At 40.9% G+C, this 13,227-nt stretch overlaps 1 protein-coding gene across 4 annotated transcripts in view; it reads right to left on the reverse strand.

Moving 5' to 3' along the window:
* Positions 1-13,227, reverse strand: part of HERC6 (HECT and RLD domain containing E3 ubiquitin protein ligase family member 6) — a 99,872-nt gene that overhangs the window by 42,680 nt on the left and 43,965 nt on the right. For all 4 annotated transcript variants that reach the window (XM_040418092.1, XM_040418090.1, XM_040418091.1 and 1 more), the window contains exons 11-12: positions 6,465-6,561; positions 5,372-5,561 (exon numbers count right to left, since the gene is read on the reverse strand). In XM_040418092.1, coding sequence (XP_040274026.1) covers positions 5,372-5,561; positions 6,465-6,561 — 287 coding nt within the window. The remainder of the gene's footprint in view (positions 1-5,371; positions 5,562-6,464; positions 6,562-13,227) is intronic.

A 13,227-nucleotide genomic window follows, 5' to 3' on the forward strand; every position in this document is an offset into this window, starting at 1 on the left:
ATTTTATAATAAAAAACAGAAAAACAAAACCACACATATTAGGTATCGCCACGTCCGTAAGGACCGGCTCTATAAATATATCACATGATCCACCCTGTCCGATAAACACCATAAAAAAAAAAATGTGTAAAAAAAAGCCATTTTTGTCACCTTACATCACAAAAAGTGCAACACCAATCGATAAAAAAGGTGTATGTCCCACAAAATGGTATCAATAAAACCGACACCTCATCCCACAAAACATGAGCCCCTACCTAAGACAATCGCCCAAAAAATAAAAAAAAACTATAGCTCTCAGAACATGGAGACACTAAAACATCATTTTCTTGTTTCAAAACTGCTATTATTGTGCTAAAGTGAAATACATAAAAAAAATATACATATTAGGTATCGTCACGTCCGTAACAACCAGCTCAATAAAAATATCAGATTGCCTAACCCCTCAGATGAACACCGTTAAAAAAAAAAAAATATGTAAAAAAAAGCAATTTTTGCCACATTACATCACAAAAATTGCAACAGCAAGTGATCAAAAAGGCGTATGCCCCCCAAAATAGTACCAATCAGACCGTCACCTCATCCCGCAAAAAATTAGACCCTACCTAAGAGAATCGGTCACAAAATAAAAAAGCTATGGCTCTCAGACTATGGATACATTAAAATATCATTATTTCGGTTTCAAAAATGCTATTATTGTGTAAAACTTAAATAAATATGAAAAAGTAGACATATTAGGTATTGCCACATCTGTAACAATCTGCTCTATAAAAAAGTCACATGACCTAACCCCTCAGGTAAACGCTGTAAAAATAAATAAATGCGCCAAAACAACCAATTTTTTGGTCACCTTGCCCCATAAAGTGTAATAATAAATGATCAAAAAATCATATGTACCTAAAAATGGTACCAATAAAAATGTCAACTCTTCCTGCAAAAAACGAGCCCCTGCACAAGATGATCGGCAGAAAAATAAAAAAAATAGGGCGTTCAGAAAATGGAGATACAAAAACCTAATTTTTGTTTTCAAAAATGCTTTATTATGTAAAACTGAAACAAACATCATAGAAAGTAGACATATTTGATATCATTGCGTCCACATGATCTAACCTGTCAGATGCATGTTGTTAAAAATTAAAAATAAAAACTGTGCCAAAACATCCATTTTTTGGTTACCTTGCCTCACAAAAAAATTTATATAGAGCAATTAAAAATCATATGTACCCCAAAATAGTACCAATAAAACTGGCACCTTATCCCGTAGTTTCCAAAATGTGGTCACTTTTTTGAGTTTCTACTGAAGGGGTGCATCAGGGGGGCTTCAAATGGGACATGGCATCTAAAAACCAGTTCAGCTAAATCTGCCTTCCAAAAACCATATGGCGTTCCTTTCCTACTGCGCCATGCCATGTGCCCGTACAGCCGTTTACGATCACATGTGTGGTGTTTCTGTAAACCGCTGAATCAGGGTAATAAATGAGTTTTATTTGACTGTTAACCCTTGCTTTACTATTGGAAAAAAATGGATTAAAATGTAAAATCTGCCAAAAAAGTTAAATTCTGAAATTTCATCTCCATTTTCCATTAATTCTTGTAGAACACCTAAAGGGTTAACAGAGTTTGTAAAATCAGTTTTGTATACCTTGAGGGTGTAGTTTCTAAAATGGGGTCATTTTTGGGTGGTTTCTATTATGCAAGCCTCACAAAGTGACTTCAGACCTGAACTGGAAACATTTCAAGATTTGCTTCCAAACTTCTAAGCCTTCTAAAGTCCCCAAAAAATAAAATGTCATTTTCAAAATGATCCAAACATGAAGTAGACATATGGGAAATGTAAAGTAATAACTATTATATGAGGTATCACTATCTATTAGAAAAGTAGAGAAATTGAAATTTGAAAATTTGGTAATTTTTCAAAATTTTTGGTAAATTTGGGATTTTTCACAAATAAAGGTGAAATATTTTGACTCAAGTTTATGACTATCATGAAGTACAATGTGTCATGAGAAAACAGTCTCAGAATGGCTTGGATAAGTAAAAGTGTTCCAAAGCTATTACCACATAAAGTAACACGGCAGATTTGCAAAAAATGGCCTGGGCAGGAAGGTGAAAACAGGCCCGGGGTTGAAGGGGTTAAACTTTGAAGAAAAAAATACTTTTTTTTTTTTACATCACCATATTCTGACCCCCATAACTTTTTTTTATACTTATGTCTACTGAGCTGTATAGGGGCTCATTTTTTTGTGGGACAATCTGTAGTTTTCATTGATACCATTTTGGAGTGTGTGTGACTTTTTGATCACATTTTATTAAATTTTTTGGGGTAAGAGAAGCAATGAAAAAATGTCAAATCGGCCATTTTGACCCTTTTTTTGTTACGCCATTCGCTGTATTGTGTATTGGAAAATTTTATATTTTAATAGTATGGGCGTTTTTCAGTCGCGGTGATACTCATCATGTTTATATTTATTGTTATTTAGTTTTTTTTTTTTATTATACGGAAAGGTGGGTGATTTAAACTTTTATATAAAAAAAAAAAATTTGTAATGATTTTGAAGCTCATATATGAGCCTATAAATTCTGTTTTTTAATTTTTAATTTTGTCCAATCAAGGATTTTTCAAATTAGTTTGTCAATTGCTCATTTCTTTTGTTGGCCTGCCATCTTGTCAGCAAGGCTCATAGTATTCACAGCAACTACCGATATCACCATTGGCTCGCACTTCCGGGTTTTTGCGCATTTAGATGCCGTGATCTTACTTGATCACGGCATCTAAAGCCTTTTAATTTTCGCGATCGGCATTATTACCGGTCATGGTAATTAGCCGCAGGTCTCTGCTGTTGCAAACAGCAGAGACCTACTGGCCATGACGCCCACTGCACATGCGAGCGGGCACCATGTTCGCACATTGCTCCAGCGCCATACATGTACGGTGCTGGTCGTGAAGGGGTTAAAGGGGTTGTTCTAGACAATTCTGTCTCAAAAGCTGGCAACCTCAACAATGAGCTGACTGGCACAGTTCTGGCTGCTTAAGGCCTCTTTCACACGGGCATTACGGATTTGTACCGGATAGGATGCGGGTGTGTGGCGGGGAAATCGTGCGAGTGAGCACACAATTTCAGTCAGTTTTGACTGCAATTGCGTTGCGTGGTTCCGTTTTTTCCACACCAGTGCAATGCGTTTTGCACGCGCGCGAGAAAAAACTGAATGTGGTACCCAGATTCGAACTTCTTCAATGAAGTTTGGGTTTGGGTTAGTTGTAGTGTAGATTTTATTATTTTCCCTTATAACATGGTTATAAGGGAAAATAATAGCATTATTTAATACATAATGCTTAGTAGAAGGTCAATTGAGGGCTAAAAAAATAAATAAATTAACTCACCTCCTCCATAGCTGCCGGTCTCTGCTCTTTCTTCAGGACCTGTGGTGACATCACTGAGCTCATCACATGGTCCAATCACATGGTCCATCACCACGGTGATGGACCATGTGATTGGACAATGTGATGTGACGTCACCACAGGTCCTTTAGCCGGCAGCTCATGATTAAAGGAGTAAGAAGAGATCGGCAACTACGCGATCAAGAGGAGGAGGTGAGTTAATTTTTTTTTATTTTTAATCCTTCAATCCACATTTTACTAAGCATTCTGCATTGAGAATGCTATTATTTTCCCTTATAACCATGTTATAAGGGAAAATAATAAAGATCGGGTCCCTATCCCGATTGTCACCTAGCAACAATGCGGATGCTTGCGATTTTCACGCAGCGCTATTCACTTCTCTAGGGCCTGCGTTGCTGGAAAAACGCACAAAATAGAGCATGCTGCGATTTTCACGCAACGCACAAGTGATGCGTGAAAATCACCGTTCATGTGCACAGCCCCATAGAAATAAATGGGTCCGGATTCAGTGCGGGTACAATGCGTTCATCTCATGCATTGCACCCGCGCGGAAAACTCGCCGTGTGATAGAGGCCTAACCCTTTGGAAACTGTAGGTTTTTTCATTTTTGCGTTTTCATTTTTCTTTCTTATCTTCCTTGAGCCATTATTTTTTTTTATTTTTCCATTCACATATCCATATGAGAGCTTTTTTTTTGCGAGACAAGTTGTACTTTCTAATGCCACAATTTAATATGGCGTACAATGTAGTGGGAAAAAATTCCCAATGGGGTGGAATTGGAAAAAAAAACCTATTCCTCCACCGTTTTACGGGTTTTGTCCCTACAGCATTCCCTTTGCAGCAAAACTGAGCCATGACCTTCATTCTCTGGGTCAGTACGACTACAACAACACCACATATCTATGGGTTTTTTATGTATGAATAGTGTAAAGATAAATGTAAAGTTTAAAAAAAAAAATTTTTTACATCAGCATATTCTGACCCCGTACCTTTTTTTAAAATAATTAGATCTACTGAGCTGTGTGGGGGCCCATTTTTTTTGTGTGACGATCTATAGTTTTTATTGATACCATTTTGGCGTGTGTGACTTTGTGATCACATTTTTCACAGAGAAACGATAAAAAAAATTGAGAATCGGCCATTTTGACCCTTTTTTCCATTACACGGTATTGAAAAAATATTTTTATACTTTAATAGTACGGGTGTTTTTGGACGTGGTGATGCCCATGATGTTTATATTTTTAGTTATTTGTGTATTTTTTTTTTTTTATTCTACGGAAAGGGGGGCGATTAAAATTTTCATATATTTTTGACATTTTTTTTATATAATTTTTTTTAACTTTTTTTAAATGGTTTTGTAGCTCGTGTTTGAGGCTACAATACTCACTTTTAAAAAAAAATTCTGTACCTTTATTTTTCATATAGATCATTAATGGTACTAGAATTTGTCATTTCTTATGTTGGCCTGCCACCTGCTGGCCAAAATAAGAATTGCAGCTCCAATACCCTGAGTTTCTTAAGAGAAACCCAGCGTACTGAAACCAACATTGGCCGCAGAGGATGCCGGTAAGAATCTTGTGCTTCCAGGATTTTTAGCTTTTAGATGCCATGATCAGACTTGATCACGGCATCTAAAAGCTTTAATGACCACGATCAGCATTATTGCTGGTCGCGGTCATTAGCCGCAGGTCTCTGCTGTTTGAAACAGTGGAGATCCGCTGGCCATGGCTCCCGCTGCGCGTCATGATTACCCATCGATCCAGCGCCATACAAATACGTGCTGGTTGCGAAAGGGTTAAACCTCTAAGTTAATACATAATTGAGCACACCAGGGAATGAGCCAATTTCCACTCTAGACTAGGGCAGTCCCAAGCAGAGACCCACCCACTCTGACATCCATGTGCTCTACAGCCTAAAGAATACTATACATAATAACCTATGCTCAGACGTGCCTTACTAAGTTCAAGAACATACCCAACATTTTTAGAGCATTTGAGCTGAGACTGTTGATAGCCTGTACCAAAGAGGATGCCAGTGGCAAGCAGATGTTGGCATCCTGCATTATAGGACATTCTGGGATTAAAAGAAACACAGACAGAGCCTCAAAAAGATTTGGGAGACTCTCAGTTGCTGGGATCAGTTCATTTTTCAAACTGGAGCATATCTGTGAGGAAGGGAGAAAAATATATAGATTAACAATATTAGATCAGTAGCTGGGCTAGTTTCAGAACTACGCAATTTAATATAATGGGGAAATCCAATCATAATCATCTTCTGATACGTCATAGACCAGGGATGCCCAACCTGTGGCCCTCCAGCTGTTGCAAAACTACAACTCCAAACATGGCCTTATATCTGTAGGCTATCCGGGCATGCTGGGAGTAGCTGGAGGGCCGCAGGTTGAGCATCCCTGTCATAGACAATCTCATTAGTGAAGACTGTCATTGCAAACGCCACTGATTTCCAGAATGAAAAATTCTCAATAGAGAAATTAAACAGGTCCATATACAACAATGGTAGATTTCCAGTAATAAAGGGGTTTGAGCACACTATAAACCAGTGGTGGCGAACCTATGGCACGGGTGCCAGAGGCAGAACTCAGAGCCCTCTCTGGGCACCCTCACCCTGGAAAAAGTCTGTTGTACCAATATGCCTTAGACGTTTCCTGCCATTCATCAGCACAGCACAGGCATTACATTGAATGTAGGCAGGTTATTATAGCTAAATTATAAAGTACATGGGTTAAATTGCTGTGTTGGCACTTTGTGATAAATAAGTGGGTTTTGGGTTGCAGTCTGTAAAAGGTTCGTCATCACTGCTATAGACTCATACAGTAAGAGAAGATCATTTCCATTTTTTTCTCTTTCTCTTTAAGGTAAGATAAGACAAAATAAAACAATTTAAAAAACACAGAGGTTGAACCTTGCCGATAATAAAGTGATGAGATATCTTAGCGATGGGATTACAGCATATTGAATTTCTTGGAAGAATCATTATAATCTAAGCTACACTGTAAGAAAGGCCTTGCTTCATAATAAAGTTTTCTCCCATACAGTAAATTACTTACAATGTCAGCAATCCACTTGTGTTGGCATAGTGTTGTAAAGAGTTCATTTGCAACCTGAAGGTCCACTATTGGAGCAGATGGGTCAGATGAAGGACCTCTATGGGGGGTTTAACAGAGAAGAAAAAAAATCAATGATATAAAACAGCACAGTGGTCAGCAACCTCTGGCACTCCGGCTGTTGTGAAACTACAGTTCCAAGCATGCACACTTGCTCAACTGTTCTTGAAACTCCTATAAAAGTGAATGTAGCATGTTGGGAGTTGTAGTTTGACAACAACTGGAGTGCTGAAGGTTGCTGATCCCTGTAAGGGCAGATATTTCTACTGCTATCATCGTTTACTGTACAGACTAAACACTCTGTGAATGAGCATCTCATTCACAGATAAACATGGATAAGACTTTTGACTGATTAGTTTTACTACCTATAGGCGGGGGTGCACCAGCAGTGAGGCCAGATGAGGCGATCGCCTCAGGCAGCACCAGGTAGGGGCAAGAGGGGGGCAGCCGAAGGGCCATGGGCACTTTCATTGTGGCAAAGTGGTTAGGTTAAGAAATTGGCATGGGGGGGCACCGTTTCAGTTTCCGCTTCAGGCAGCAGAAAGGCTAGGTGCACCCCTGTCTATAGGCTTTAGCTAAGATCACTCTTCAGTTTATTTGCTCAGTTATTTTGATCAGTTAGGCCTCATGCACACGACAGTATTTTTTCACGGTCCGCAAAACGGGGTTCTGTTGGTCCGTGATCCGTGACCGTTTTTTCGTCCGTGGGTCTTCCTTGATTTTTGGAGGATCCACGGACATGAAAAAAAAGTCATTTTGGTGTCCGCCTGGCCGTGCGGAGCCAAACGGATCCGTCCTGACTTACAATGCAAGTCAATGTGGACAGATCCGTTTGACGTTGACACAATATGGTGCAAAATTGCAAACGGATCCGTCCCCCATTGACTTTCAATGTAAAGTCAGGAGTTAATATACCATCGGATCTGAGTTTTCTCCAATCCGATGGTATATTTTAACTTGAAGCGTCCCCATCACCATGGGAACGCCTCTATGTTAGAATATACCATCGGATTTGAGTTACATCGTGAAAACTCATATCCGACAGTATATTCTAACACATAGGCATTCCCATGGTGATGGGGAAGCTTCAAGTTAGAATATACTACGAACTGTGTACATGACTGCCCCCTGCTGCCTGGCAGCACCCGATCTCTTACAGGGGGCTGTGATCAGCAAAATTAACCCCTCAGGTGCCGCACCTGAAGGGGTTAATTCTGCGTATCATAGCCCCCTGTAAGAGATCAGGGGCTGCCAGGCAGCAGGGGGCAGACCCCCCTCCCTCCCCAGTTTGAATATCATTGGTGGCCAGTGCGGCCCCCCTCCCTCTATTGTATTATCATTGGTGGCCAGTGTGCGCCCCCCTGCCCCCCCTCCCTCCCTCTATTGTATTATCATTGGTGGCCAGTGTGCGCCCCCCCCGGCCCCCCCCCTCTATTGTATTAATATCATTGGTGGCCAGTGTGCGGCCTCCCCCCCCCCCCCCCCCCGATCATTGGTGGCAGCGGAGAGTTCCGATCGGAGTCCCAGTTTAATCGCTGGGGCTCCGAACGGTAACCATGGCAACCAGGACGCTACTGCAGTCCTGGTTGCCATGATTACTTAGCAATATTAGAAGCATCATACTTACCTGCTGCGCTGTCTGTGACTGGCCGGGAGCTCCTCCTACTGGTAAGTGACAGGTCTGTGCGGCGCATTGCTTAATGATCTGTCACTTACCAGTAGGAGGAGCAGGTAAGTATGCAGCAGGTAAGTATGATGCTTCTAATATTGCTAAGTAACCATGGCAACCAGGACTGCAGTAGTGTCCTGGTTGCCATGGTTACTGACCGGAGCCCCAGCGATTAAACTGGGACTCCGATCGGAACTCTCCGCTGCCACCAATGATCGGGGGGGGGGGGAGGAGGGGAGGCCGCACACTGGCCACCAATGATATTAATACAATAGAGGGGGGGCCGGGGGGGGCGCACACTGGCCACCAATGATAATACAATAGAGGGAGGGAGGGGGGGGGCCGCACACTGGCCACCAATGATAATACAATAGAGGGAGGGAGGGGGCCGCACACTGGCCACCAATGATAATACAATAAAGGGAGGGAGGGGGGACCGGGGGGGGCCGCACTGGCCACAAATAATATTCAAACTGGGGACGGAGGGGGCCTGCCCCCTGCTGCCTGGCAGCCCCTGATCTCTTACAGGGGGCTATAATACGCACAATTAACCCCTTCAGGTGCGGCACCTGAGGGGTTAATTGTGCGGATCACAGCCCCTTGTAAGTGATCAGGTGCTGCCAGGCAGCAGGGGGCAGTCAAGTACACAGTTCAAAGTATATTCTAACTAGAAGCGTCCCCATCACCATGGGAACGCCTCTGTGTTAGAATATACTGTCGGATTTGAGTTTTCACAAAGTGAAAACTCAGCTCTGAAAAAGCTTTTATGCAGACGGATCTTCGGATCCGTCTGTATGAAAATAGCCTACGGACACGGATCACGGACACGGATGCCAATCTTGTGTGCATCCGTGTTTTTTCACGGACCCATTGACTTGAATGGGTCTGTGAACCGTTGTCCGTCAAAAAATTAGGACAAGTCATATTTTTTGGACGGACAGGATACACGGATCACGGAGGCGGATGACAAACGGTGCATTTTCCGAGGTTTTCAACGGACCCATTGAAACATCATAGGAGGTACACTACAAGAAGCATTAGATGTTAAAAGCATTAGATGTTAAAAGTGACACGAGTGGACCAATCCTGAAGCAGCGCTCAAATGGAGACTGAAGTCTCAGACAGGCCCTATGAGAAATGCAGCTCCCACAATGGAGGAGTACCATGAGGTAACGTGCCCATATACAAAGGTGAATAATAGTTCATATGAAATCTGACTCATATTCAAATGGTGAGTGTATTCCCATATAGAACTTATTAACAAATAACGTCCAGAAAACAATGACAAGGGAAGGGGATGGGGGGGGGGGGTGAGGAAAATAAAGGAAAGAGAAGGGGTATATGGGGAAGGTTGTGTATAAGGTTCCCCTCCTCTGGACCGATGATAGTAACATTGGATAGTTAAGATTCAAGTAGGGGATCGGAGGGTTACATGACCAGTGATAGTGCCAATTAGATGATAAGAATGTAAGAATGTAAATTCTGTCTTTTGAAAGGGTAGTATGTAAATTTAAACTTGAGTAAATTCAAACTTGAATAATCAGGGTGTCTAGGTCTCTAAGCTGGTGAGGGGATATGAGATCCTTCCTGGCTTTCCATGGGAGCCAAATTTTTGTATATTTGTGATAGGATCGGAGTTCCCAATGAGATAGTTCCTCCAATCTTGCTATAGCTTCTACTTTCCCTCTCCATTGAGAGATTGTTGGAGGGACTATTGATTTCCAATTGGAGGCAATCAGAATCCTCGCTGCTGCCAACAAAATTCTCAAAAGAGATAATTTTGAGGCCATAATAGTGTTGGGTAGTAAAGTCAACAAAGCTATTTCAGGAACGCAAGGAAGTATATCCTCTTTTAATTCAAGAATATCCCTCACCAGACCAAAAATCCTATCCCAAAAGGTTTTTATCTTGGGGCATTGCCACCAGATATGTAGGAAAGAACCTTTTTCCGTGTGACATCTCCAACAGCTGTTTGGTGTGTCTCCATACATCTGACTTAACCTTACTGGAGTTAAGTACCACCTTGTGAGAACTTTATATGCATTTTCTTTTACAACTACACATCTAGAAGTAAGTTTCGGGGCACTTAGAATGATCTGAGTTTCTCTTTCCGAGAACTTCTTGTCTAAATTTCTCTCCCATTCCTTTAAAAAGTATAGGGAGGAAGGGGCTTCTAAAGACCGCAAATTACCACTCACAATTGAGATGATCTTTGACGGATATTGAGTTTGAGAAACAAGTCTCTCAAACCAGTTAAGTGTTGAATTTGTTTGGATCTTTTTGAGAGTGGAGGTGATGACAGACTTTAGACATGTATATTGCATCTGACTAAAATTTGTGAGTCCAAATTTACCACTTATGGAGGCGGGATCTAGAAAGGTACCTTCGTCATCCAGTAACTCCTGTATTGGTAAGGTAGAATTACGTACTTGGGATGGTAAAATATTAAAACTATCAGAGTTGAGGCTAATACAGTCACTGATGTTTGTGAGTAATGATGGATATGTCAAGCAAGTTCCTCTTATATCTGGATTGTTCCACAAAGACAATGTAACTGATGTCAATGGAACTCCTGTAATTGTAAAAGGAGGTTTCCCAGATTCTGATAATAACAGGGGTCTGATAGAACAGCCCACCAATTTTTCTTCCAAAGGGATCCACATTTTATGATCTGGTCTCCTTAACAAATCAATGATTCTGTTAGGATGAACGGCTCTGTGGTACCTTTTGATGGAGGGGAACCCAATTCCACCTTTTAAAAAAGGAAGGAGCAGAATCTTATTGGAAATTCTAGGTTTTATATTACCCCAGATATAAGAAGAACACATCTTCCTGAATGACTCAAAGAAACTGTTTGGTAATTTTACTGGTAGAACTTGCAGTAAGTAGGTAAACTTGGGGACTATTAGAAAGTTGAAGATGTTACGCCTACCTATCCAAGAGATGAAAGAGGGGGACCAAGAATTCAGTATTGCAGGTATGGATTTTAGTAGAGGGAGGAAATTAGCATCATATAATTTATTTAAGTCTGGTGTTATATTTATTCCCAAAAATTTTATAAAAGTGTGCGTCCATTCAAATGGGGAGTTTTCTTTGAGTTTCTGAAGGAGTCTGGGAGGGAGAGTTAAATTCATAGCCTCTGATTTAGCTAAATTTATTTTAAAGTTTGAGATGAAGCCAAAGGTAGTAAAGGTCTTAATTATAACAGGGAAAGCTTTTGATGGATTGGAGATCATTAAGAGTAAATCATCAGCATACGCCGCTTGTTTAATCTCCAATGTCCCACAGGTCAGGCCTTTTATTTCGTTAGATTGTCTAATGTGTTGTAAAAGAGGTTCAATCGTTAGGATAAAAAGTATCGGTGACAAGGGGCATCCTTGTCTAGTTCCATTATTTATTTGCACCGGTTGAGAGAGAATGTCATTGACTTTAATATTAGCGTTAGGAAATACATACATAGCGAAGATGGCATTTATAAAGGGGGTAGGGAAACCCAGCTCTTTGTGTTTGATTCATATACAGTACAGACCAAAAGTTTGGACACACCTTCTCATTCAAAGAGTTTTCTTTATTTTCATGACTATGAAAATTGTAGATTCACACTGAAGGCATCAAAACTATGAATTAACACATATGGAATTATATACATAACAAACAAGTGTGAAACAACTGAAAATATGTCATATTCTAGGTTCTTCAAAGTAGCCGCCTTTTGCTTTGATTACTGCTTTGCACACTCTTGGCATTCTCTTGATGAGCTTCAAGAGGTAGTCCCCTGAAATGGTTTTCACTTCACAGGTGTGCCCTGTCAGGTTTAATAAGTGGGATTTCTTGCCTTATAATTGGGGTTGGGACCATTAGTTGCATTGAGGAGAAGTCAGGTGGATACACAGCTGATAGTCCTACTGAATAGACTGTTAGAATTTGTATTATGGCAAGAAAAAAGCAGCTAAGTAAAGAAAAACGAGTGGCCATCATTACTTTAAGAAATGAAGGTCAGTCAGTCAGCCGAAAAATTGGGAAAACTTTGAAAGTAAGGGCTATTTGACCATGAAGGAGAGTGATGGGTTGCTGCGCCAGATGACCTGGCCTCCACAGTCACCGGACCTGAACCCAATCGAGATGGTTTGGGGTGAGCTGGACCGCAGAGTGAAGGCAAAAGGGCCAACAAGTGCTAAGCATCTCTGGGAACTCCTTCAAGACTGTTGGAAGACCATTTCAGGGGACTACCTCTTGAAGCTCATCAAGAGAATGCCAAGAGTGTGCAAAGCAGTAATCAAAGCAAAAGGAGGCTACTTTGAAGAACCTAGAATATGACATATTTTCAGTTGTTTCACACTTGTTTGTTATGTATATAATTCCACATGTGTTAATTCATAGTTTTGATGCCTTCATAGTCATGAAAATAAAGAAAACTCTTTGAATGAGAAGGTGTGTCCAAACTTTTGGTCTGTACTGTACATGTATGACTCCTTTTCTTAACATTGTATTTACTTTTTGCACTGTCCCATTGGGGTATTGTATCCCTTGTTTGTAACCCTTTTCTGTGTTATAAAATCAATAAACAGATTTTAAAAAGAAAGAAAGTCAATGGGTCCGCAGAAAATCACGAAAAACGGAACAACGCCCACGGGTGCACACAACGGTCGTGTGCATGAGGCCTTACTGTGAGCCAAAACCAGGTGCGGGTCAAAAACACAGAACAGGTGCAGATCTTTTATCCCTGATCTCTGTGGAGGCTTCACTACTGGTTTCGCCTCACAATAACTGATGGAAATAACTGACCAAATAACTGAAGTGTGAACTTGGCATAACAATAGTCTCTGACTCTGGTAGGTCATTTTAAGAGGGAGTGTTTGAAAATGGACAACTATGTAGACTATCACCAGCTTCACAACTATTTTCTTTCTCCATTGCATCTAAATGAAGCAACTTTGCAAATATGCTATCATTTTGTGGCTACAGCTCATATGTAGCTCAACCTATGTATCCCCATGGTTGCAGACTACAAACAAGCCCTCTGTAGTCTGATCCTAA

The sequence above is a fragment of the Bufo bufo genome, chromosome 2 (genome assembly GCF_905171765.1).
Source record: "Bufo bufo chromosome 2, aBufBuf1.1, whole genome shotgun sequence".
NCBI lineage: Eukaryota > Metazoa > Chordata > Amphibia > Anura > Bufonidae > Bufo > Bufo bufo.